The 25,957-nt window shown below is 37.6% G+C and overlaps 1 protein-coding gene across 2 annotated transcripts in view; it reads left to right on the forward strand.

Moving 5' to 3' along the window:
• PTCD2 (pentatricopeptide repeat domain 2) overlaps positions 1–25,751 on the forward strand; it is a 28,712-nt gene extending 2,961 nt beyond the window's left edge. Inside the window, exons 3-10 of one of the 2 annotated variants that reach the window (XM_039870175.1) lie at positions 1,909–2,038; positions 6,096–6,213; positions 8,985–9,063; positions 9,489–9,580; positions 11,758–11,871; positions 15,154–15,228; positions 20,941–21,054; positions 24,894–25,751. In XM_039870175.1, the coding sequence (XP_039726109.1) occupies positions 1,909–2,038; positions 6,096–6,213; positions 8,985–9,063; positions 9,489–9,580; positions 11,758–11,871; positions 15,154–15,228; positions 20,941–21,054; positions 24,894–25,118 (947 nt within the window). In that variant the 3' untranslated portion in view covers positions 25,119–25,751. Of the gene's footprint in view, positions 1–1,908; positions 2,039–6,095; positions 6,214–7,531; positions 7,620–8,984; positions 9,064–9,488; positions 9,581–11,757; positions 11,872–15,153; positions 15,229–20,940; positions 21,055–24,893 lie in introns of those variants that run through there. The other variant, XM_039870176.1, reaches the window with a different exon arrangement.
• The last annotated feature ends 206 nt before the right edge of the window (positions 25,752–25,957 follow it).

Consider the following 25,957-nt stretch of genomic DNA (forward strand, 5'->3'; position numbering starts at 1 on the left):
GTACAAACTCGCCCCCTGGCTTCCTGGCTCTGCCATAAGGGACCTTACCTTTTTTGGAGTCCAGCGTGATTTCCTATTAATCTAGTCACAGTTCTCCCTTCACTCTCCCCCTCCCCCTAGTTCTGTGCTGTTGGTCATGCTGATTCTCATACCTAAAATTATCCACTCTTCTCAGTTTCTCCAACCCTATTCAGCTGCTCCTTCCTCTCTGGTAACTCTCCACTTCCACCAAACCTGGTCTGCTTCTGCCACCCGATTTCTCTCTTCTCTACTGTTAAGTTTATAGTCAGTCATGGGTCACCTGCTCTATGACTGTTTTCAGATAGCTTTCTATAAATCTATCTTGCCTTCTTGAAAAGACTTTGCTCTTTCAGGGCAGGCAGGAACCATACCTTCGAGTATGAATATATGATAAGCACTTAAATCTTGATTGATTTATTTTAAAATACAAATTAAATCTGTTGAAATCTTGGATTCTTAAAATTTATTAAGAAGAATTAAAAAGAACAAGATATAGTCATCCTATTGAAATATCTTTCAATATCTTTTATATTGGAAATTATTTAGAAATATTTAATAGAATAAATTCTCTTCAATCTAAGAGGTGATGGAAGGAATAAAAGTGAGAACAATAATGTCTGTGATTTACTGGCAGTTACCTCATGCTGGGCCTTGTGCTGAATGATTTACATACATTATCTCATGCCACTGTGAGGTAGGTATCATGATGTTCACTTTACACATGAGGACTTAGGTGTCACAGACCAGGGTCTCCTCACAGCATGGAAGTGGCAGAGCCTAGATTTCAGCCCAGGTTCTTTTATCTCTAAAACTTTTAACTATTATGTGATTCTGCAAATAAAGATTGGAGGAACCACTACATTATCTTAAACTTAGTGGGCTTTCTTTTCTTGTAAATCAAGACAGTGTCTGTCTCAGCTTCCAGATCTTGTGTTTTTAATGTATATTGTGCCACTCCTTTAAGCAGCATTCCTTCGAAGTTCTGGGCCTTGGAGCAAATCCTGTAAACTTTTCTTGGCAGTTTCTGATACTGAGAACAGCTCTGCCTTCTGGAAAGCAGATGCTTGCTTGGTGCCTGCCTTGCATCTCACCCCACATTCTGGCGAGAATACAGTCCCTTCCCAGTGCCAAGAAGCAACCTTTTGGTGTTTGTCCCTGCAGTTGATCAGATACAAGACGAGGGACGGAGACATTATGATTACCTTGAAATGCTTCTGTTACTAAAAGGGGACTGTTTTTCCCTCCATGTGCATTATATAGTCCCATGGCATGCTTTCTAACAACCGAGTAGAGAGAGACAAAGAAGGATGAAAGAGAGTTAAAGTTGAACCAAATGAAAGAGACGTGATGTATTCCTGAATCATGTGCGTCAACCACTGTGGGTAAACCCATCTTCAGTTCACATTTTCCTTTCAGTTTTTCTGCTAGGTGCCCTGCCAGTTGATAATTTGGATATTTTAGTTATATTTTCTTCTTCTCTACCTTCCTTTCTTCCTTCCTTCTTCCTTCCTTTCTTCTCTCGTGGGTCACCTATAGATACAGTTATTTGGGATAAACCTCTGGGATATTAATTTTCAAACTTTAGTGTGCAAAAGGATCACCCAAGTAGTCAAAAATGTATATTCTTGTGCTCCTGTCCCCAGAGATGATAGAAAGTTATGAGTGGGGCCTGGGCTTGTTCCTCTGTGTCACAGATGCTTTACTTCATGCACCATCTCTAACACTGCTCTTGGGAAGACCAGCCAGTGGTAGGAGCTGCATAGCTATGAGCCCCTCCCAGCGCCCCTTTGCAACGTGCCAAGTTCTGGCTTCCGCTTCTCCCTGAGGTCAGACTCTGACAGTCCCAGTCAGCCTTAGTGATGGCCACCACCCTGTGCTTTCTTCCAGAAACCTATTTGAGAAACTTGGAAGAGAAATTGACCCAGAACAAGCTCATCTTGAAGGAGGAGTTGAGAACTTTGCTTCATTTGTGTGAGTCCCGGGGCGACGTGGAACTGGCTAAAAATGTCATTTACAGGTGAGGCATTTTCTTAGAACTCTGCCAGCCCTTGTCTCCTCTTACTCTGTTCCTTTTCCTGAGCAATCTTGTCTATTTCCAAGATTTCAGCCATCACCTATACACTGATGACTTCCAAATCTCTTGTTCAGATGCCTGCCCTGAGCTCCAGACATTTATATCCATTCCTTTAGCAAATATTTATTGGGTTTGTACTATATGCCAGGTGCTGAGGTTAGAAAAAACAGAATTCATGTCCCCCCAAATCACCAGCCTGTTCATTAACTCCACTTACACATCTCCTAGGTCTTCACATTCATTTTATAAAACTAATCAGTCACTCAGGACAGATACCTGGGAGCCTTTCTCCTAATTTCATTTGCTCTCCTCCCTGATAGGGTAAGAAGTAAGACTGCTTCCACTTCCCTGGGATCTCTCATCTCTAGCCTTCCTCTCTCTGTTCCCATCATCAGTGTCTTAGTTCAGGCTTCAACGTCTCTCACATGGATCACTTCAGTGGACTCCTAACTAGTCTTCCTCCTTGAAGCTTATGCCTTCAATGTTCCATTGTCTCTGATCCATTGTCAGTTTTCCATGTCAGAAGAAGCTCTCATATGAAATCATAGTCTGCTCTTAGGAAACCCAGTACAGGTTTCTCTTACTCGGGAACAAATCAACAGACTTCATTTATGAAATTCATTGCTTCTTTTTGATATTTTTTAAATACATATTTCTATATATGGACTTGCATTTATATTGTGAATATATAGAGAGAAATACAAGATATGTATAGAATACTAGAAGAATATAAAAAGTTAACCAAGGTCCTCTGGGAGTTACATATTCTATATTTTTTTGGTCTGTGTAAATGTGTACTTTTTTGATTTCTCCAACTCGTTTATAGTGGACATTATCAATTTTATAATGTGAAAAAATGTTATTTTTAAAAAGGAAAAGGAAAAACAAAATTACTCAAAATTTATTGAAAAATTGAAAAACACCAAAAAAGGAGAAAGAAGAAATATATCACAAATTCTGCTGTTTTAGTTGTCTCTTGCTGCATAACAAATCACCCCAGAACCCAGTGGCTTAAAATGAGGATTATTTCTTATTTCTCACAACTCTGTGGGTCAGGAACTGAGGCCTGTCTCAGCTGGGCGGTTCTTTGTTGGTGGTGACTAAAGTCACTTGCTCATCTATAGTCAGCTTGTAGCTGGGCTGAGCTGGAAGTTCCAGGGTTTCACTTGTATTTCTGATGCCTCCATGACCCTCCATATGGCCCTCTCTCTCCTTGTAGTATCTCACCATTCATGGATCTAGCCTGAGCCGCACTGGCCCACAGCACAAGTAGACACTGCAGGCCTTGTAGGACTGCCTAGAATTGGCACAGCTTCACTTCTAGTGCGTTTTCTTGGTCAAGGCAAGTTACCCTGCCAGCCCAGATTTATAGGAAGAAGAAAGGATTATACCTCTGGGTGGATAGAGCAGCACACACGTACAGGGAGGGGAGGACTTGATGGTGGCCATATTTGGGGACTGTCTACCACATCTAAGAAACCACTGTTAATATTTTGATATACTTTTGACCCTTGAACAACGCAGAGGTTAGGGGTGTGTACCACCTGCGCCGTTGAAAATCTGCAGATACCTGAAGTTGGCCCTCATCATTGATTCCCAAGTGCAGATCAAAAATACATCCTCACTATTTTTCATGCAAGAATTTAGTGTAATATCATTATATATATTGTCATTATAAATATTATTATATATATAATGATAGTTTCTTGTTTTCTAATTAACATTATAGCATAAATGTTTTTGCTTGTTAGTCATATACTTAGGAATCATATTTTAATGGCTATACAATGTTCCATTGTATGTTAGGCATTTTAATTAACTGTGCCCCTATTGTTGAATGTCTAAATTTATCTAACATTTCACCAGTATAGAAATGCCATGATGAGCAACTCTATGCATAAAACTTATTCTTTATATTCTTTTTTAATCAAAGGGTACGAACCTTTTAAAGCTTGTCAGTAGGAACTGCCAGATTATTTTCCCAAAGGGTTATGCTGATTTACAGTCACATTGTATCAGTAAACCTAAATCTGTTATTTCTATTTCATGAAGTTGAATCTGACCTGTTTTACTGTGTGTTTTTTTTTCTACCCAACGTTATCAGATGTTTGTAAGAGTAATAAAACAGGATAAAATTTTGAACACTCTTTCCACTCTTATTTCTCTAATAAACCTTCACAGTGTGACTCATAATTCCTTTATTGATGCTATTGACTCTGCCCAGTAGCTGTCCGTTCCATGTACTGTGGACAGCTGGACAAGGGGGAAGATGGGCAGGTCCACGGCCTAACCAACCTGTTCCTTCACTTCCTGAGCCAGGAGACCGATGGCTGGGCAAGAAGAGTAATAAGCTGAAACATAAAAACTCTTTATTGAGCCCAAAATGAGGAACAGCTTAATCCTATCCTAATCTTTACCATTTCTGTTGTTTGCCTTACAGAGGGATTTTAGATTCTCTAACTTAAAAATTTTTTGGCAAGGTGATATATTATCTCCGTGCTTTCTAGGACTTTTATTAGTGCGAATGTCATTTAAAATGAGAAAACTTTTCTTTCTTGCTTTGTTTTGTTTTTAATCTGGCACAAATTTCTCATGAGACTGTTTACTGAAATATGTTTATTTTTAAAGATGTTTTCCTCAGCATGTCTTACATTTTATAAGCGCTAACATATATGGAAGACTAGCTGTGCGCCAGGCATGTTATCTCATTTAATCTTCACAAAATATCTGAGTTGAGTTCTCTTCTTATCTCCATTTTAGAGGTGAGGAAACTGAAGCGTGGAGTAGTTGGTTATTTTGCTCATGGTTACACAGTGAATAAGTAGAAGAGCTGGGATTTGAACTGTCAGGTTAGAATCAAAGTCTAAAAAATCTCCATTTACTATACTATATTTCCTTGTAATAACATTTCTTACTAGCTTATTGAGGTCTGATTGACAAATAATTACATTTATTTAAGATGTCACGACTTAATGTTTTGATATAACTTAATTCATAACTGTTGTAATGAAGCAATGAATTTTTTTAAATTTCTATAATTAGAATTTGAAATGTATCTTAAAAAGTACAAATCATTCTATTTGGCAGTCTATATGTTTAGGATAGCTTATTCATAAGGCTATTAGGACTTTCTTCAGTAATTTCAGCAGAAGGTTAAAAAGTATTCCATTTTTTAAAGTCAGAGCTTTTCCTCTGACTTTTGTGATTTGTTCACATAATGAACAAATCTTCCTAAAACCTGATTTATGTGTAATCATGAGGTACTAGTTTTGTCACCAGATTGCCTCCTTGGTGTCTAAAGCACAAAGCATTGATCATTGAAAGTAAATTTATGCTCGTGATTTACAGTTCTGCAAGTCTAAGTGGCAGACTGGCCACTGGAAGAAATCTCAAGCCACATATGAGACATCACTGTCTTTGAAATTTGCCTTTTCCTAAACCTAAAATTTCTATATTTAACTTGTTTTGCTAGTTGATTGTAGGTTACATATGCCTTTCCCCAAGCTGAGAAAAACAGAGAGATTGGTCTAAATTGTAAAATGCATCTTGGTTGTCTGCCAGCAGCCTTAACTGGGACAGAGCATCACCCCACCCTTTTCCTTTTCTCCTCTGTAGGTGGGGCCCACACAGAGAGGTAGTGCCATTATGATGGGCTCACAGATGCGAGACCCCTGCTGTTTTTTGATATGTGCTCACACTCAGTCCTAGCCAGTTGTTGGTAAATTGAAATGGTTACAGTGTACATTTTCTTCTTTTATTTCACAGGGTATGTGGGCCTTTGACAAACCCTGTTTGTTGATTTGCTTATTTAAATGCCTAATATATTTCTGCACTCCAAGATTCCTCTAATTATCCTCAGTTCTGCACTTTTCCCCTCCAAACTCTGAGAGTATCTCTTCCTTTGTTGTGTCCCCAACACCTAGCAGATTGCATGCCACGGTCTATCTGTCTTTTTCCCTATGTCCCACAACTTGGTTCATTGAATCATTTTGATTACCAGGTACCATGCAGAGAACAGAAATATCACTTTGGGGGAATATAAGTTTGGACCACTTTTCATGAGGTTGTGCTACGAGTTGGATCTTGAGGAGTCTGCAGTGGAGCTCATCAAAGACCAGGTTATTGTCTCCTGATTGCTTTCCCTGCCAATGTGATTTCCTTGTGCTTTGGATCAGGTGTTTTTAATGATATTAGGAAAGCACTACCCTATACATATTATTATTAGAGAAGGGCTGCTGGGCCAAATGAATGAGCTCTTCCTCCCATTTTTAAGGTTTCCTTGGAGTCAGTTCCTATGATGCAATGAATGTCTTTTTGTACAGAGGTGTAGAACAGATGTGGAAGAGGTGTAGTAGATATAGATTACAAGGTATGTACCTACCTTGGATATGTGTCCACCTGGGACTGACATCCTCACCGTTGAGGAACTTTTAGTTGGGGATAGTTTAAGACAGGCTGCCATTTAAAGATTGCCTTTCCTATCCTTCACCTGTGCTTTTCTCCTGTGGTTTTTTTTTTGTTGTTGTTGTATTTTTTATGCCTGGTTGAAGGCTACATTGTAAAGTGCTTTTCTTTTCAGAACACTTTCATATGTTCCAGTTTTCTTTTCCTAAAAACAAAAGTAACAATAATTATTTTTAAATTATTTATTGAATAATTATTATGTCCTCAGCCTTGTGCTTAAGCACTTTACATTTTCATTTGTTTCCCACAATAGCCCTGGGGAACTGGATACTATTATTTCCATTTTACAGATGAGGAAACTGAGACGCAGAGACATTATAAATTTGTGTATGGTCAGAAACACTTGTTATATTTTGGGGCTGGGTTTGGCTACCAGGGACATTTTAGTATTTTTAGGAACCTCCATAACTAAGTTGTCCTTCTGCCTCTTACTGTTTTCTGTCTATAGTGGAACTGTTAACTCTCGGCTTACCCCTCTTTTAAGGACACCCATGCTCTAGAGAGATGACCATAATATATTAGTGAGCAGAGAGTAGGTGGTTTCCAAACAGTATGGATTTGTTTGAGCCTATTTTTTTCTAAAGGAATAAATATGTATTTACATTTTAGAATACATATTAAATATCTGGGAAGATATACACTAAACTGCTTATCTTTAGGGGATAGATTTATAGGAAGTTTTCACTTTTTTCTTTCTACATTTTTGTATTTGACTATTTTATAATAAGCATGTGTTAATGTAATTAAAATAAAAGTTTCACACTGTAATCATACCCATGAATAAAATGATAAAAAACAAACAAGCAAAAGAGGAAGAAAACAAAAGTAAAGTTTTTGTGTTTTTTAAACCTACCTGTGTTTGAAACATTTATGTATGAGTACATTTTTGGAATAGTAAAATAAACTGAATTTGAGTCAAGTGATGTAAATTCTAATCCTGCTTCCACCCTAACTGTTGTGTCCACTACTCAGAGCCCTGCAATGCTGCCAGTATGGTAGCCACTAGCCACATGTATCTCTGGAGCCCTTGGACTGTGGCTATTTCAAATTTACATGTGATGTAAGTGTAAAATACGTGATACATTTCAATCATTTGGTATAAAAAAAGAGAATGTAAAGTACCATTAAATAATTGTTTATATTGATTACATGTTGAAGTTAAATTTTGGATTGAGGGGGTTAAGTAACATGCTATTAAAATTGATTTTATGTATTTTTACTTTTTAAAATGAGGCTACTCGAAAATAATTTAGAATCACAGGTATGGCATGTACTCGTGGCTTGCAATATTTTTCTGTGGACAGGGCTGCTCTGGTGGCTTCTCATCACACATAGAATAGAACTCAGACCCCTGACCATGACCTAGAGGGCCCTTTGTGTTTTCTCATCTCCCACCACTCTCCCCCTTGTGTACTCCACTCTGGACCTTCGTGTTCTTTCTCAGACATACCAAGCCCATGGCCTCAGACTGGAATGCTCTACACGTACGTCATTGAGGCTTTCTCCTCTCCTTCACTGAGTTCTCTTCTCAGCCTTCCCTGACCACATTCCATCATCTTTTCTACCCATTTATCCTGTTTCATTGTTTTTCATAGTCCTCATTGATAACCTGAAATTATATATATATTTTTTCTCTTGTTTTATTCAATTGTTCATTGCCTCCCTGTCAGAATTTAAGCTCCACTAAATTATAAGCCCAGTAGATTTTAGAGCAGAGTCTATGTCTTGTTTATCATTTCTTTTTTCTCAGCACCTAGAACAGGGCCTGCATAGTAGGCTCTCAAAAAAGAACAAACTTGAGCAAGGCATTTAATGGCATAACTGAATATCATGGCATTCAAAATGTTGGGGGAAAATGTTGCAAAAATTTTAAAATGTTGAATAAATTGTTTACTAAATAATAATAATTATGATTATTATAGTGAATTATTTCAAAAGGTGAATAATCAACTCTGTAACATTTGTTTGCCAAAAGAGGATCATAGTTGTGTTAGATTCTCCTGTCTTAGTGTTCAAGTAAACTATACTTCTACCTGCCGTTTCATGTTACTATGCTGCCACTCAGGTTCCAAGACCACTCCCATCAGAGTTAATTGGCTTGTTCCTTTTCTCCTAAGCATGGCAGAACCACATTTCATGAAGATGTTCTTCATCATATTTCTGAAATCCAGAGATGTCTTACTATACCTCTTGCCTCTTGTTCAGTGTGCCCATTGCCAAAGGCATGACAACCAAGAGAGTGGACATTTTAATTTTTTTGAAAAAGAAATCTTTGGCATATCAAAATTTTATCAGACAATTCAGGAGGCCGAATGAACATGGTATGCACAAAAATAAGTCCTGGGCAAATAAGATGCAGTATAAGGATAAATACTCCCTTAATAATTTTAACTTTTAACCAAACTGCATTGTTTTTCTTTATTAGCGTTTACGAGGTTTCTTCTCAGATTCCACATCATTCAATATTTTAATGGATATATTATTCATCAAAGGCAAATATAAAAGTAAGTATTGCAATTTATGTTTGCTGAAAAATTCTGCTATCTTTGCTGGTATAGAGTTAGAGAAAACAGTGGACCATGCAAAATGATTTATACATTCCTGATGGGTTCCTGAATCATGGAGACCTCATTCTGTAAGTGTGAAAACATGATCGCATCATATATCATGCCTTAAACTCAACACCGCAGACTTTACTTATGCTGAAATTATAACTGGTTTTAAAATATTAGTTCTTGCTATATGACCTGATCATTAATTTTGAAATTTAGTTAATTGCTAAATGATTTTGACAAATAGCTTTTATTGTGCTGAAATACACCTTTCAGTAGATGGTGCTGAGCAGATCAGAATTCTGGGGATCAGCAGTAGAGGACTGAACTCACTGAAACGCATTTAACACTGCTGGCCCACTCCTGACTTTTGACAGGTGCATTGGAAGTATTGATTGAGATGAAAAACCAAGATGTGAAGTTCAGCAAAGATACCTATGTCCTTGCTTTTGCAATTTGCTACAAACTGGTAAGACTATCTCCCATCAACCTTTAGGGCATTGTGGATAGTGTTTGAGAGAGAAATTTTTTTTCTCTACAATAAAATTCAGTTCCTACAAAGTATTTTCCATCTGGTGCAGATATTTCCATTTTAAATGTGTTCATTTTTAGAAAACCCAAGTTAGCCATGTCAGACAGTTTTATTATGGAAAAAGCAATTTTATCATCTTTCACTCTTCTCTGGCAATTGCGTGGATACTGAGAACAAGAAACAGTATTCTGGGTTCAAGCTCTGCTTTCACGTGGTCTCGCCGCTGTGAGTGGACTCTACTAGACAGCCTTCTCTGCCCCTCTCCAGGGGAAATCTATCCCTCATGGCAGACTCAAAGGCTACTTTGTCCTCATCTGTAAATTTCTTTATAATCACCTAAGTTGAAATCTCCTCCAGCATCCCTTGATTGTACTCTATTTGTATCACATATGTAGCACTTGTAACACTGCCTGATATTGTACGAAGTAGAGGCACATTTCATCCTCTCCACTAGAGTATAAGCTCCTTGAGGCATCTTGGTATGCCAGCACCTAACACAGTGCCTGGTACACAGTCTTTAATAAATGTAATGTGATGTTAAAATATACTCTTGGAGGACAGAGAGCATGACTTAGCAGTCCCTTCATCGTTGCTGTATCAGTATTGTTTCTTGTATATAGAAACTATTTCTTCATTATTTAATGAATGAATGAATGATAACTGAAATAGTTCATTGACCAAGGTTCCATGCATAACTATAACCATTCATGCCTTTTAAACTTTGGAAACTTAGCAAACCCTTTTTATGCTGAAAATGAACACCAAGCAAGGCAGAAGAACATTGGCCGTTGAAAACTTCCCTAAAAAGTGTAGCAATAATACCAGTTTTCCAAAACAAAAGGGACAGTTGGTTATAGTGGAAAGAAAACCAACCTAGAAACTGAGAAACTTGCTGTCTACTCTCAGCTTTACCATTAACTGGCTTTAAACTGGTCACTTTCCTCATTTGTGAAACGAGGGGCTTAGATTCAGGAGTCAGCAAACTTTTTCTATAAAAGGCCAGATAGAAAATATTTTAGGCTTCAGGGACCACATATAGTTTCGGTCACATATTCTTTGTGTTTTTACAAACCTTTAAAAGTGTAAAAACAGTTTTAGCCTTAGGCTGGATTTGGCCTGAGGGTCATAGTTTGATGACCCCTGAATTACTAAATAATCCTTTCTAATCACACCATTCTATGGTTCTGTAAAACAGAAAGCCAACAAAATACACAACACTCGAGCATCAGTTATTCAGCACTGTGATATCCAGTTTTCTAACTTACTTAGAGATGCCTCTGAGAATGTATACTGAAGTGGAGAGAATTTAATTCTACCACTTACGAGGGTCAGAGGACTTTTCTCTCCTGTATTGTGTCCAAGAATAACTTGTTTCACTCAGTGGAATCTAGAGTTAAAAAATTGAACTGGTCAGCCATTACAAGTTCTAAGCCAGTTCTGGGAACTGCCCTCTTTCATCAAATTCAGGTTTTACTTTAGAATTTGAATTGTGAATCATGTCATGACATATACATAGATGCTGCTCTCATAAGCTTAATCCACCTACAACATGTACAAAGGAGGTGATTTGGTTTTAGCATTGCTATCTGCTGGTTTGTGTATTACTCACATTCTCGAAAAATTTTTTTTAAGTTTTCACTTTTTATGGGATTCTTTTCATGATTTATGTTCAAATTAGTATTCATGTTTTCGGATATTTGACTTATGTGAATATTTTCAGATTGGAAATCCTCTCAGGAAAGGTTTCATGTTGCTGAGCTTTACTCTATCGTTTAATGTAGTAGCAGGCTGACTGTACTTTCACGTTATGGTACCTGTGTCCAGAAACCAGACCACCAAGATACGAAGAGACCTGTATGTTTGCTGGTGGAACTGCCCCTGATTGGAAAATTGACAAAGGGCTTTAAAAATAAAATTAATTTAGATTTGAGCTGCTAATATATAGGTAACCTGGTCTAATTGCAAATAGTTTCTATCTGGTTCTTAAGGTTAAGGGGCTTGAGATAGGCTCTGGGAAATTCTAAAGAAATGTGAAATACTGATGTCTATTAACCATTTTAATCAACTTAAAAGTTCATGGCATTTATTTATTGAGCAATCCTATCTTCTTCCAGAATAGCCCTGAGTCTTTTAAAATCTGTACTACATTAAGAGAAGAAGCCCTAATCAAAGGAGAAGTCCTCTCTAGGAGAGCATCCTGTTTTGCTGTGGCATTAGCTCTGAATCAGGTAAGGCTTTGGGATGCACATTAGTGATTTGGGAATGGGCAGGACATTATCAATTTCATTTGTTCTTGCCTTTATTTATTTATTTTTTCTTCTGACTGTATCAAAGAAAAAGTCCACATAAAGAGACCAATGCCTTTGGTGCCATGGCAACCTGCATCTGTACCTGTGCCTCCAAAGAATGTTTCCATTTACAATTGAGGACATGACATGCATTGCTATTTAGAAGGGGTTGGCTAGGATCCTCTGGAGAATCAGAGAGAAGCTGCCCTCTGGGAGACATTTCTCAATTAAAAATTAAAATTTTAAGTGATCGGTTTACTGTGTAATGTTCTCAGAGAACAGTTTAATTTAATGTCTCCAAAGCTGAATTCACCTCAGATAACTGAGGGTTCCCACAATGAGCTCATTGTAGAAATGAGGTCTTATATTTCATAGTTAGACCCAAATACTCTTATTTAGAAGAGACTTTAGCAGCCTTTTTAGCCTCCCTCTCTCACTGGACAGTTAGAGGCAGCCGAGACTCAGAGAGAAGATAGGACCTTCCTGTTGTCACACTTCAGTGAAAGACAATTAAAGCTGGAACCCTGGAACACCCCGTCTCTTGAAGAGCCCCTACCAAGATGTCCCATTCCAAAGCCTAAGAAAATGTGAAATTCTTTACACATTTAATATGTAGTAAAAGGAAATTTTATAGCAGCAAAAATATTAACCTAGCCAGGTTATTTACCCAGCTGGTAAAATATGGCTGGACAACTCTTGTTTATCATTATTTAGAAATGAAAATATCAGGGTGACCCATTTTCACACACTGCTGAGACAGTCATTGAAGGACAAAGGCTTAAGGGACACACAGTTACCGGCATCTACTACTTTAACTCTGTGAGTTTCCCTCTTGCTGTGGGGATTGCTTTGTACTCTTAGGCTGTCAGGAGCTGAGGGATATGAATGAAAGTTACTTCTTAGGAATATATTTTTGTTTCTTTTTTATTTCTGTAGTTCTTCCTTTATGGGTGTTTAATGCCGTCTGGTGTGTGTGTATGTATATATATATATATATATACATACACACACACCAGACAGACAGACAGAGATACATACATGCATATATATATATATATCTCTGTCTGTCTGTCTATATATCTATCTATAGAGAGGTATCTATATATATCAGTGTTATATTGTAACTGTTAAATCATCAGTGTGGATCTCTCACTGTAACATTATAAAGTGCCTTTCTTAGTCTTATCTAAAGTTTTTGCCTGACTTCCATCTTGTCTAGTATTAATATTTCTACCCTCATTTTTGTTTGTTCATCTCTTTGGTTCGATTAGGATTGCATTTGCCTGACATACACCTTTTCCTGTTCTTTTATTTGCTATCTTTCTGAATTGTTCTATTTTAGGTTTATCTCTCATATACTGCATAGATTTGGACTTTGCTTTATAATGTACTGTTAATCTTTCTTTTAGTGTAGCCCATCTATATAGATAGACATATATTTAATCTTAGGTTTCATTTATGCTTTAGGTTTTTATAACTTTTTAAATAACTTATGCCATGTTTTCTTTCTTTTGGTTTATATTTTTGCTCTAGTGCTTACTTTAAAACCATAACTTTATTTAATTTTCTTCATCCTCTGATTCCTTTGGTAGTACCTACTCCTGCTGTAATGGTAAAGTTAGTATTTTTCCTTTTTTCACCCTTTTATTTTGCTGCTTCTCTGCCGCTCAATTGGTTAATGTGTTATCTTTCATAGTATTCATTTTTCTCTTAAATATGCTTGACTTGTCAGCTTTAAATGATATTTTTTTGACCACAGGTAATAGAGATAAGGAAATGGGCATATTTTTCTACCTCTTTTCTTCTTTCTCCCTTTCTCTTCCCAACTCTTATTAGTATTATCATTTCTTCATTGTCCAGGTGCGTAATATTCATGCTTCATTCTGTAACCATATTCTCCACATTTATTTTAATCTTATATGTATTTAAATATGTTCATTGTTTACTGCTAGTTGTTTTATTATTGTTTTTTCAGTTACCTCTTTGTGACTGAAGTGTGTCTTCAAGTGAACAGTTTTCTGAGTTCTTAGTATTTAAAATTATTTGCCTGTTTTTTTTTCCCCCCTTGTTTGGCCAAATATAAAGTTTTGAGGTAATACTTTCTTTTCTGAGGTTATTTTAGGTATAACGCTTCTGTCTTTTAGTATGGAGCTGTCTTTGCCATGGAGAATCTGAGGCCTGTTTGATCTTTTCCCCCCACTTCTGAGTGACTGGATTATGTTCATTTTTTCTAATTCTTGTCCTCTGTATCCATGGAAACATTTTCTCTTGAGATTTCTTCATCTTCTAGTTATTTTCTTATTTTGTTTTGCTGTATTCTTTCTCTTTTTTTTCCTTATAGTGTCTTTATATAGATCACATGCTGGTTATTTTTATTATTATTATTCACCATTGAAAAACATAAGTTTCTCTTAGAAGAGCTACTTGCAGAAGATTCATATCAGAGAGAGACTAGCAGGATTTTTCTTTATGTAATGCAGAGTTTTGTTTACAAATTTGCATACGCTTTATTTCTCTCTGGCCGAGAGGAATAGGCATGGAATTGGTTTTCAGTAAAAAAAAGTCTCTTTACTGCTGTAATAGTAGCGTACTGCTTCCTGCAAATATGGCTTATCTACATAAATCCTTGATTAGCCTCACCTCTGTCACCGAAAAGGATTCAGAGAACTCCTTATTACTAGTCATAAACACTATTACTAACCATCGTTGTAAACAGGAATTTAGGGTTTGTACTCCAGCTTGTGCCTCTCACCTTTGAGAACTATTTTGTGAGCTTTTTCTGAGATATGCAGCAATGTTCTTTCACTACCTTCTGGGAGCTTACCTATGCTCCATCTCCAGTGTTTTTGGCAGTGCTCTGTGGCTTGAGGTTTCTGCTATGTTCTGATTATGTCAAAGATGGGTTTCGCATTTCTGTCTCTCGGTTTGGTTTGGTTTTGTTTTTTAAATGCTCATTCCAGTAGGAGAAGGAGAAATGTCAACTTTATGCCTCTGTCTTAAAAACTGGAACCCAGGCAGGTTGTTAAAACATTCAGTAACATGAGACTATAGGACTCATTTTGTAGAATGTTCATTCTTGATTACCAAAAAAGCATATTTTCTTTGTGGGCTTCGAAATCCTGGGGCACCATGAACAGGAATATCCTGATATCTCTAAATGGTCTTTATGATAGCAGAGTATTATTCACACGACTTGGGTATGATTGTTTTTCTTCCTTATAGAACCAGGTGGAAAAAGCTATATCTATTTTTTCTCAAATCATGAAGCCAGAGAGCATAATCTGCACTAACTTAAAGGTAAGTGACTTCTTTAAGGTTTAAAGTAAGGCTTGAAATGTTCTAAAATGATGACTAGAGGTTTTTGTTTGTATACAATGGCTTTTGATCTCCGAAAGGCTTAATTCAGTTCATTTATTGAGCTCTGTATGAAAGTTACAATATAGCCCCGTGATAAGAGTGAACATGGTCTGTTCTTCCAGAAGTTTGTAAATAGGTGGAAAAATATAACTAATATAAATATAACTAAATGCCGTAGATAGAACAAATGCTACAGAAGGCTGTAGAAGTAGAGAGAAGGAAGATAGACTCTCCAGTCTCTTTACTAAGACTTGAGAGGAACCTGTGTGCTAATTGCTTCCTATCCATGCTACCTAACTTATAGAGTAAATACACCTATGATGCATAAAATAGTGCCTGACATGGTAAGCATTTCATAAATGTTAGCTATTTTCATTCTTATGCTGCCAGCCTGCTATGGCTCATCAGCCCCAGTGAGCAGCGAGTCACCTATGCCTTCCTGTCCCAGGACTGGGTGCCTAAGTAGAAACCACAGGTCACAGCCGGTAGGTCAGCCTGAAAAGTTCACAGGCTTGGGCAGTTCTGGGAGGCCAAGTGGAAAAGGTCCCGAGTCCAGAAGTTCAAGTCATCTGAGCCAATACCAGTAAGCCAAGCAGACTAGGAAGCTTGGTCTTCCAGCGGATGCCGTACATATTTTATCTTCTCTGCTTGTTACTGAACATGGACAGCTCTGGATATCCCAAGTCTGTAACTGCTTCTGAGAGAGAGCGTGGCCTGCAGATGCCCTCATTTCATGATTGGACAGAAGTGGAATTGCTAGGATTTCAATTTATGACATCACGTAGGAGAGGACTATAGTCTGGTGAGAGGGGTTTTATGAGGACCATTAGTAGCTTTTCCTAGAGTGGAAGTGAGGTTCTGGGGATCAAGAAAGATTGGTGGCGAGACACTGAAGAGAGTGAGATAGACAGGGTTTTAATATAATTTAGCCAAGGTACCGTGCTAGATACTTTACATTTGTTGGTTCATTTTATACAACTCTGTCAGAACAGTATGTCTCCATATTATAGATGTGGTAAACGAAATTTCAAACGGTGAGTCAAGTACCCAGGTTCTCACAGTTAATTAAATAACAGAGTCAGAGTTTTAACACAAACAAATGGTTTCCCCACCACTCCACCCCAACCTACAGAGATGTGGGTTGTGAGTTGTATCTCTTTTTTCGAGGATTGGGAATAGCTGTTCCTCTTGAATAATGAAAACATAGGACTGGATACCAAAAATCGAATCTGCTATTAGTGCACCCTTAGATTTAGATACCTCATCTATTTCAATCCTTGGCTATCTCTCACAGTTGTTAGGAGAATCTGGTAATGATTTTTTTTTCTAAATGAGAAAATGCTTTAGTGAAAATAAAACAGCCTGCTGAGAGTGAAGCTGTCCACTCACGGGAGGAGGAGAAATCCACAGCATGGTGGGAAGTGCACCCCCGAGCAAGGCTAGCTGGAACAGCTCCCTTCTCTAAGAGCTGGAAAGGAAAGGCAGCTGATTAATGTGGTGGAATGGGCATATTTCAGGCAAGGACTGTATGAGCAACCTTGAGTTGATCTTGAATATGAATCATTCTCTCCATTAATTGGGTCACAGAATTATCTATTGTCAGAAAACTTGAAGATACTTTTGTTTAAAAATTCTCACTCAGGAAATTCCTCTAAATGTCAAATCTAAATTTGTCATATTTTAATATAAGCCTGTTTCATCTCCCTCAGGAATGATGAAAAAGAGATGGTTGCTGTTCTCATGTTTAATAATCTTTCAGATTCTGGGTCTCTGTTATTAGAAAAGGGTTTTTTTTGTTTTTGTTTTTGTTTTTGTTTTTTTTTTTACAAAAATGATTCAATGGGCCCTAGCTTCTCCAAGGCTGAGTCACCTTCTTGGAATCCTTAAGGGCAATTTGTTAATTATTAAAAAATGGAAACCTGACGAATAGGCTGCGTATGGAGTCTGTTCCATCAGTATTAGCAGAAATAAATGAAGTATTTTCCTGATCTACTTTAAAAATTAATGCCTTATACTAAAATCTTTTTCTGCTGCCAATTGGAATTTGAACTTACCCAGTTATCCCCCCTCAATTTTCTTTTCATTGAAATTTCTCCTGCTGCCAATATGACCCAGAGGGTCTGGTTTCCCATTTTCCCAGCTAATACATGCTATATATTGTACTGATTTGACAGATGATCTCATCGAAGCACATGCATATTGACTCTGCCCTTTTACTCTGAATTTAAACCCATCAATCCCAAAAGAACCGTAGCCCCCTCTTTAGCAATGCTGCTCAATATCGAAGGATTAATTTCTACTTCCAAATAAATCTGAAAGTATCAGAGACCAACACAGGGTAACTGTCCACTAATTCTATATAAATTCTGATCATTTCTCTAGAAACCTGGCATGTCTCCAAATGGAGACTCATTCTTTGGAATTGAATTACCTTGCAAGGAAATTTATAAGTGGTTAGTTTTGCTGCTTTTATCATTTCTTTATTAACATGTTTTAATGCCCTTTCTCCTCACTAGGGTCACCCTAAAGTTCTAGCTCATACTAGGAAGTCTCTTAGGCCGCATAGGTAGGAAAAGAGACAGGACTCATTTCTCATAAATCCTTTTGTAGCAACATCTCACCCGTATGTGTCAGTTAAGAATTTCATTTGGTAGGGGGCAATGTAGACTCCAAGAAAAGTGTCTGTGCCAGTTAGAGGCTTGCTTGCTTGCTTGCTTCCTTTTTTCATGTGGAAAACCAGAGGTGGTTAGCCTAGGTCTGTTGTGACATTTTATACCACTATCCTAAGCACGTGACTTCCATCCGTTTTATAGTTATTCCAGCAAGAAATAGGAAGAATGGAGAAGGACAAAAAAGTTGGCCCCTTTAAAGGATGCTTTCAAAATTATCTCACCCAGCAACTGGTATTTACATGTTATTGGCCAGCACTTAATCCCATAATAATACCTAGTTGCAAAGAAACCTAGGAAATACAGTCTTTGAGTTCCATACATCATAGCATCAGTTAAAGTTAGGGAGTCTGTTATCAAAAAAGAAGAGCAGAATGGATATTGTTTAGAAAACTAGCAGTCTCTATCATACTATGATATTCTACTTCAAAGATAGCAAACCTGAAAAGAAAAGAAAAGAAAAGAAAAGAAAAAAGAAATGCAAATTTTTGGCATGTTTAGGGCTTCTGTTTTCTTTTTTTTGGCCAAAGGCATCCAGCGATTTTTCAGCATTTCCCGAGGCTGCAGAAAATCTGAGGAACAGGAAGTATGTGTTCTTGTAATAGTTTTTCTTAACAAAATTCCCCCTGCTCCTTGCTAATTCAATTTTCCTAGCCTTTTGTTTAAAGTCTATAAGATTAAAGCAATGTGCTATAACCTGATTTAGCTTTCCTTAATTGCACCCTGAGACTTTCGTTTGAGACAAGCTCTTAGCTTAAAATTTTCTCTTTGCCTTTCATCATTAACTGCCTCATCCATATCATCCATATCATCTATATTGCCCTTCAGTATATTTCAAGATATTGAACCTCACTCTTGAAATCCCTACTGAATCAGATAATTGCTGGAGGCAAAGAGAGAAATTGGGAAAACTTAAGAAAAGTTAAAATCTGCCAGGAGCACATCATTAATAGTTTCTAGCATGATGTTCTAGGAGGTTTATCCTTGGAAATTGCTGTGCTGCCCTTCTCATTCGTTATTGTTGAAGGTCTATTAGGTGTCGGGCACTGGAGATAAAGCAGTCAACAAGGCAGACTTGTCCTCCCCTCAATAGGACAGACTGCTGCCAACCAAATTCAGATTGTTTTTTATTAACAAGGGTGTTAAGAACTATGAAGAGTGGAGATTTTTCCCTACAAACAAGCTTACAGGTTAGCCTGTCACAGTTTCATGGATGCTGGTGGGCTATGCAAGACATCAGGAGGTGAAGGACAGTTTATTACTCATGACAATAGCAGTAGCCATAGTATTAGCATTTTTGCATCAGTTCTCTGAACCCTAATCCCCTAGGGTGACATGAAGAGGTCTATATGCCTCTTGCACACACAGGGGCTTACATTTTAAGAGAGGAACCCTGAATTTAGGGAACCCACATCTCTTATAATGGGCAGTAAGCATGCCTGCCCTTTGCTCTGGATGAGACACTGTGTCTGTCTTTTCTAGGCTATTGGTTATACAAACATCTTTGAGAAGATAGTTTGGCATAAAGGCAGTCAGTGTTTCCGCTTGAATGAGAGACCCATGGAGGGCTGTCTCCCAACAAAGGGGGTGTTCATGATTTTTGCTTGTGTTTTAGAACATTGAACTTAGATTGTCTCCTTTGGATTTAGTCTGCTCGAGATATTTCTTTCTGTTCTTCGGGACCAAAGATTACTTTTCATCCTAATCATTGATGCTCAAACATAAAATGTTATAAAATGGATTATTGAGAGAACTTGGTTCTAGCTAGTTTGTTATAAAAAAAATGAATATCTCTTCCAGAAAACTTTCTTTCTTAAGGATCAAGAGCCTTAAAAATGTTTATACCCTTTGACGTTATGATTTCACTTCTGAGAATTAAGTCTTAGAAATCAATGTTTATTTTTAAAAACATGCACAGTTATCAATATAATAAAGCATGGTATTACTTTATTTGATGAATTATTTATATGATGGATTGCTATGCATTCATCATTAAAAATGAGATTTTCTTTTTTTCTAAAATTTCTTTTTAATGCTAAAAGAAAGTGTTCATTGTATAATAATTGACAGAGAAGAATCAAATTTTGGGGAAAATTAATATATTTGGGAGATAATACATGAAATTATAAGCAATGATTAACATTAGTTGCTGAATTCTAAGTTATTTTCATTTTCTTTAAACTCTTCTGTATTTTTCAAACTATACTAATGAACATTGGTGATGAGGGGGGAAGATATGTTCCTTTTTGTCCCTTGTGTTAATTGTGTCTGTCTAATGGAAGGTAGCTAGTGGTGAAAGCCAAGTATAATACTTAGTTTTGAAACTTCCTTAATAGCAACAGTGTAAAGAGAAGTGCTTCACTGATACTTTAACCAGCTTACACTTTATACTGCAGCAACCTATGTGCCTGTAATTTCTTAACCAAAAAAAAAAATAGATAAATAAAAAAGGTAAAGGCATCATTGCCCTAGAGCCAATCTTATGAGATTGTCTGTCAGAGCCTCTGAATCTAGAGGAAATAGGGAGGAAGAAACTAATAGTAATGTTTATTGAGTACCTTCTATGGTGGTACCTTGCATGCTGGTATTTTATTTAATGTTCACGGTAACTCAAAATGTGAAATGTGAAGGTATTTTTCTTATTTTACAAATAAGAAAATCAAAGAGAGATTAAGTATCTGGCCAGAGTCACATAGCTGATAATTGCCACTGCTGGAAATCTGGCCCCAAATCCATGCTTGCTCCATTTCTGTCCTTAAAAAAGTTTTGAAGTTGTAGTATTTTGATTAGCCATTGGAAAACAAGTTTTGGCTGGCAGACATAAGTTCAAAGCATTTTTTTTGAAACCATATAAGCAAATGAATTAGGAAATAGCATGAAAACAGGGTACATGCCTATAAATGCAGGCTTATCTACAGAGTACATTTCTCAGTGTTGAATATTGGCTCACTTTTGTTTTTGCTTGCATCTTTTTAAAATTCAGATTATGATTCATATCCAGTCAAATATGTTGAAAACCCTGATAGAGATACTAACGGATGCTACAGAGGGAAATTTATCAAGATTTGTGAAAAAACATGAGTTCTCAGAAGAAGTGGTGAGTATGTGGTTGCTGCAGCAATCATTTAAAGGTGAAGAGGAAAAAGGTTACCTCCTTAGAGAGATGGTTCAATATGGTAGCCTCTCTTATCATTCCTGTTATAAGATTTCTCTGTGTGGGTGCAAAGAGTTTTTTCCTTCTAACAGAATATATCCTCTGAAATACTAGGAAAACTTTTTCCTTTTACATTATTCTTTTTCCCACACTGTTTTCATGGGTCCTGGCTCTCTTTTTTCCCCTTCCCCTCAAGCCTTCAATACCTTCTCCCCACTCCTCACTCTCAGATGATGACCTTGCTTCCTGTTTCAGTGCGTGTGTGTGTGTGTGTGTGTGTGTGTGTGTGTGTGTGTGTGTGTGTAAGCAATCAAAAAATAGCTGCTTCCGCATTGACAGCCTTCTTGCTCCTCTCCCTGTATGCTCAGTCTTCTCTCCTGAAGCCATGGTGACTGCACATAGCTCTAGAACCAGCTCCCCAGTTGGGCCCTGGAGCCAGTCCTCTCTGACCCATCCAGGGCATCAATTCAGAGATTGTCTCACCCTCTTTTGAGCATCATTAATATCCCCTTCCCTGGAGATCATTCTCATCAGCAAACAATAGGCTATAGTGTCTCCTATCTTTTTTTTTTTTTAAGTCTCCCCTATTTAAACAAATGAAAAAATATACCATGTATTTAGATGAGAAGACTCAACCTCATAAAGTCAGTTTTTCCCAAGTTAATGTGATAATGTAACATCCGAATAAAAATACCATTAGTTTTTTTTCTGTAGTTAAGGTTTAGTAGGAAGAACAAACTAGCAAGACCAGCTGGGAAAACCTGTGAAAGAAGAGCAGGGAGAGGCGCTAGACCTGCCAGGTATTAAACCATATTAAAGCTTCTATAATTAGAATTGTGGTGTTAGCTCCTGAATAAACCAACTAATGGAACCATATAAATACTTTGCAGAATTCTAAAACAAAATTAAATAAAAATGAAGAGAAAGAAGCAATTTTTAAAAATCGAAAGCAAAATGAACAAATGAACCAGGGTGTCACATTGGCAGCTTAAGCACACAAAGAGGAATTATTAGTCACTTGAAATTTAGTAGTTTGTATATCTCTAGTAGTAGATTACCTCAGGGGGAAAAAAAAGCTGTAAAGAAAGTGCAGATTATTGGCAGTGATCATATTGTTAACCATGATACGGTTATTGTTGTTTTGTCTCGCAAGGGGGCCTGTTGGTTGGTCATCCTTCCCCTGCTTTTATCCTTCCTTCCTTTGCCTTTTATATTACAGGTCCCAGCTGGTAGCTGAGAAGGCAGGATTGGCAAGTGGCTGCTTTCTCCTCCTTTGCCATATCGTTGCCTTCCAAGTCCTATCCCCTTTTCTCACTTCTACACAAAGACTTCTTCCTGCTGGTATAGGGAGCTTGACAGGAAACTAACTGGGTATGATTGATTTTAGAGCTTCTTTCTATCTGATTTCTCAGCTCTGTACAGGTTGTGACCTACCCAAACCCTTTGGACTATGTTAGAAAAGTAGGGGCACCGGAAATGTAGACAGGTTTTTAAGTGCACAGCCGTGTGCATGTGTGTGCAGTACTAACACAACTTCAGTTTTCTCAGTAGCACTGTTGTTAATCATTCCTTAGATCTGGTCCATCAGTATGTTATCAGCTATATGACTATAGCATCCAAACAAACTCCACATAGAAAAATACTGATTGTTTTTATCTGAAAAAATTTTCCCCAAAGCCTATAAGACTGATTTACTTAGAAAGGTCATTCTCTAGTTCAATATGTTCCCGTGGGTATTGTGAGACACTTCAGGGAACAGCTTGTTGAGAAATGAATTGATCCATTTAACCAGGTAGCTTTTGAGCTAGTTTGAAGTATGTTTGCGAGATTACATGTGGAGTCTTACATTGTAAAACTCTCCATTTTACAAATGCGTTCCTTAGTGTTAATACCAACAGTGTGGAGATAAGGTGCTATTTTACCACCGGAGGAATGTTGAAAAGAATTGTTGATTTTCTGCAACACTAGGACTGAAACCACTCAAACAGCAGCTTGTTTCTTCATTGATTTCTTTTTTAAAACTAAATTAACAAACAATTTAATATAATCTTTTTTTCTGCTTAAGTTGTAGAATGCTGCTAATGACACCATTTAATATTTTTGTAACAGTGTAAGAGAACTGATGCTGTCTATGCAGTTAGAGCAGAGTTACTTCCAGGTTGGCATGTTTTACTTTGCTTCTTTTGGAAGGCATAGCTGTACATTAAGTCACTTCACCTTGAACATGAGGACTAAACAAGCTCTTCTTTTTAAGGACATTAAGAAGTGCTTAAACTTTTTATCTGAGAGTTCAGTGAGGAGCCCTCATGTGACAGGAAGTTGTACAGGTGTGTGCAGTACTTGGATTATGGTATATTTAGAAGATGACCAAAGGATATGTTGGGAACCTTGATTACAATTAAACTTCACCAAAAACTATTCTTAGGCTATATCACTTATAAGGATTGGACTAAGTAAAACGTTGATTTTGTTCAGAAAGAAGCTTCACATTCTAATTTTGGGTTCATTCATTTTTGTAGAATTAAATGCCTCATATACTTGTGACTAATATTTACACCTCTGGTCTAGACCTCTCTGACATGCCTCATTCTTGTATATCCAACAACTTCTTGACATGTCCGCTTAGATGTTTCACAGGCATATTAGTCATGTCTGAAACAGAACTTGATTTTCCCTCTCCAAATCCGGTCCTCCCATCTCCCCATCTTGGTTAATGACGTCGCCCATCACCAAGTTATAAAGCCTTAATTGGGAAGATATCTTTGAATCCTCCCTTTCCTTCACGCCTTCAACAATAATTTTTTTCAGTTTAACCTTCAAAACATACTTCACACGCATCCACTCCATCTTTTCTATACATTACTCAGTCTAAACCATCATCCTCTCATCTGGCTTATGGTGGGGGCCTCCAGATCAGTCTATACATTTTCATACCTGCCAATTCTCTACACAGCTTTATAAACCAAAATCACATTATGTCTCAATTTGGACTCTCTAATAGCTTTTAGAATAAGTTCCAAAAAACTTACCACATGTAACTCCAAAGCCGACATTCAAGTGATGATTGAAGTAAATAGAAGAGGAAAACCAGGCCAGAGAGAAGAGGATGTAAAGGAAAAGCAAGTGGCCGGTAGAGCTGCATGTGCTCTGGAGTACAGAAGTCCCCCATACTTACCGTCTGCCATTGCCAAAAGCTGACTGTGGCTGACAGGACACTAATAACAGGGACACATACTCACCTGTTCTTGTGAGAATCTGCACATTCCGCCTGTCTCTCAAGACTGGAGATGTATTCATTCTCATCCCAAATACACTCTGAAAAGTGCCAGAATGGAAAGTGTTCCTAACCTAACACAAGACATTTTAAAAAAAAAAAAAAGATTTCCAATCTCTGAGAAAAAAAACACAAATTACCATGTGCTATAAAGCCCAATAAAAATTTGGTCCTGCCTTCTGCTCTGGTTATTAAATGGGACAAACTTGTTCCATTGCTATTTGAGCTCCTTTTCCTGCTGTGTCTCATTATATAGTATGTGTGTGACATTTAAACTCCCTTTTATAAGATATTAGGTATGATTTTCAAGTACTAGTTCTGAGTTTTGCGTGTAGCTTGCGGAGACCCTTTTAGTCAGTCATACCTCTGCATGTCCCAGCACCCTGGCTTTCAGCACTTCGTGCACACTGTACTTTTCTACACATTTATGTCTCTCCTTGAAGGACAGAAAGAACAAGGAAGAAATCTTGCAGAGATATAATGTTTTGCTTTCCTTGCATTTTTCCAGCTGACCAAAGTGAGGGAAAAAGTGAAGGACGTTCCTGCCCTTCTGGCCAGATTTGATGAGCTCTATGGGAAGCTGCACATAAATGGCCAGGTCACCACTTACACTTTGGACGCTCTCCTCTGTCATACCCCCAAGGACTGGAAGTCCCACATGGTGCTATCAAACAAGAGGACAGTCAGCCGTCGGACGTTCCAGCCACTCAGCCAGTCCCTGTGGGCTGAGTAACCTTAGGTTCAAACCCCTGTGGATCTGAGTTGGAGGGGGCCTGCTTCTAGTCAGTTATTGGCGCCCTAAGATTTCAGGCACCAAACTCCAGTGGACACTACTAATTAACACTTGGTCTGCTCCTTAATTTCCATGCTTGTTGAGTGCTGGCATGCTAACTGAGAAGTGAGTATGTTGTGCCACTTTGGAGATCCACATACAAGTGAACAGAAAGCTCAGCTCCCTCAGAAAGGAGGCTTCCCCTGTGTAAACCGCAGAGGATCCTGGAAGGAACATGGTCTCAGTCTCCAGTCCAGCTTCCAGTACCAGACAAGAACCCAGTAAGCAACAGTGGGAAGGAATTTCACAAAGTGGCCAATTCCAGCTAACTTTCAGGGGAGTAGTTAACTTGCAGATTATACCCTTGCTGAATTCAGAGTGTTCGAATGCCTGTTCTACCATTCTGGGAAATAGCCCAGGATTTTCTCACTGATTCTGTCATCATTTATCTGTGACCCTAAATGAGATATTTGGGCCCTCATTTTTTTCATCTGTAAAATAATAGTGCCTGTATTGATTTGCAATTTTCATTTAAGGTTCGGTAGGGTCAAATTTTCTTAAAAAAATAAGAAATAAAAAGATTTCCAAAACTTTTTTGAGATTATGTCTTATTTTCTCAGCAGCAGAAACAAAACCAGAATTTAGCTCTCAGAACTGATTAGTAAACCAAAATTTAAATGATTACTGCTTGGTCATGGGCAAGCCATGTACTTTGCAAAATAAATGCCAATGAAAACCACATAATGCTCTCTGGATTGCTTAGTTTTCTATGTGGGTCATAAATATTTGGTCCTATAGTT

Source organism: Pteropus medius, unplaced genomic scaffold (assembly GCF_902729225.1).
Source record: "Pteropus medius unplaced genomic scaffold, Ma_sr-lr_union100, whole genome shotgun sequence".
NCBI classification, from domain to species: Eukaryota; Metazoa; Chordata; class Mammalia; order Chiroptera; family Pteropodidae; genus Pteropus; species Pteropus medius.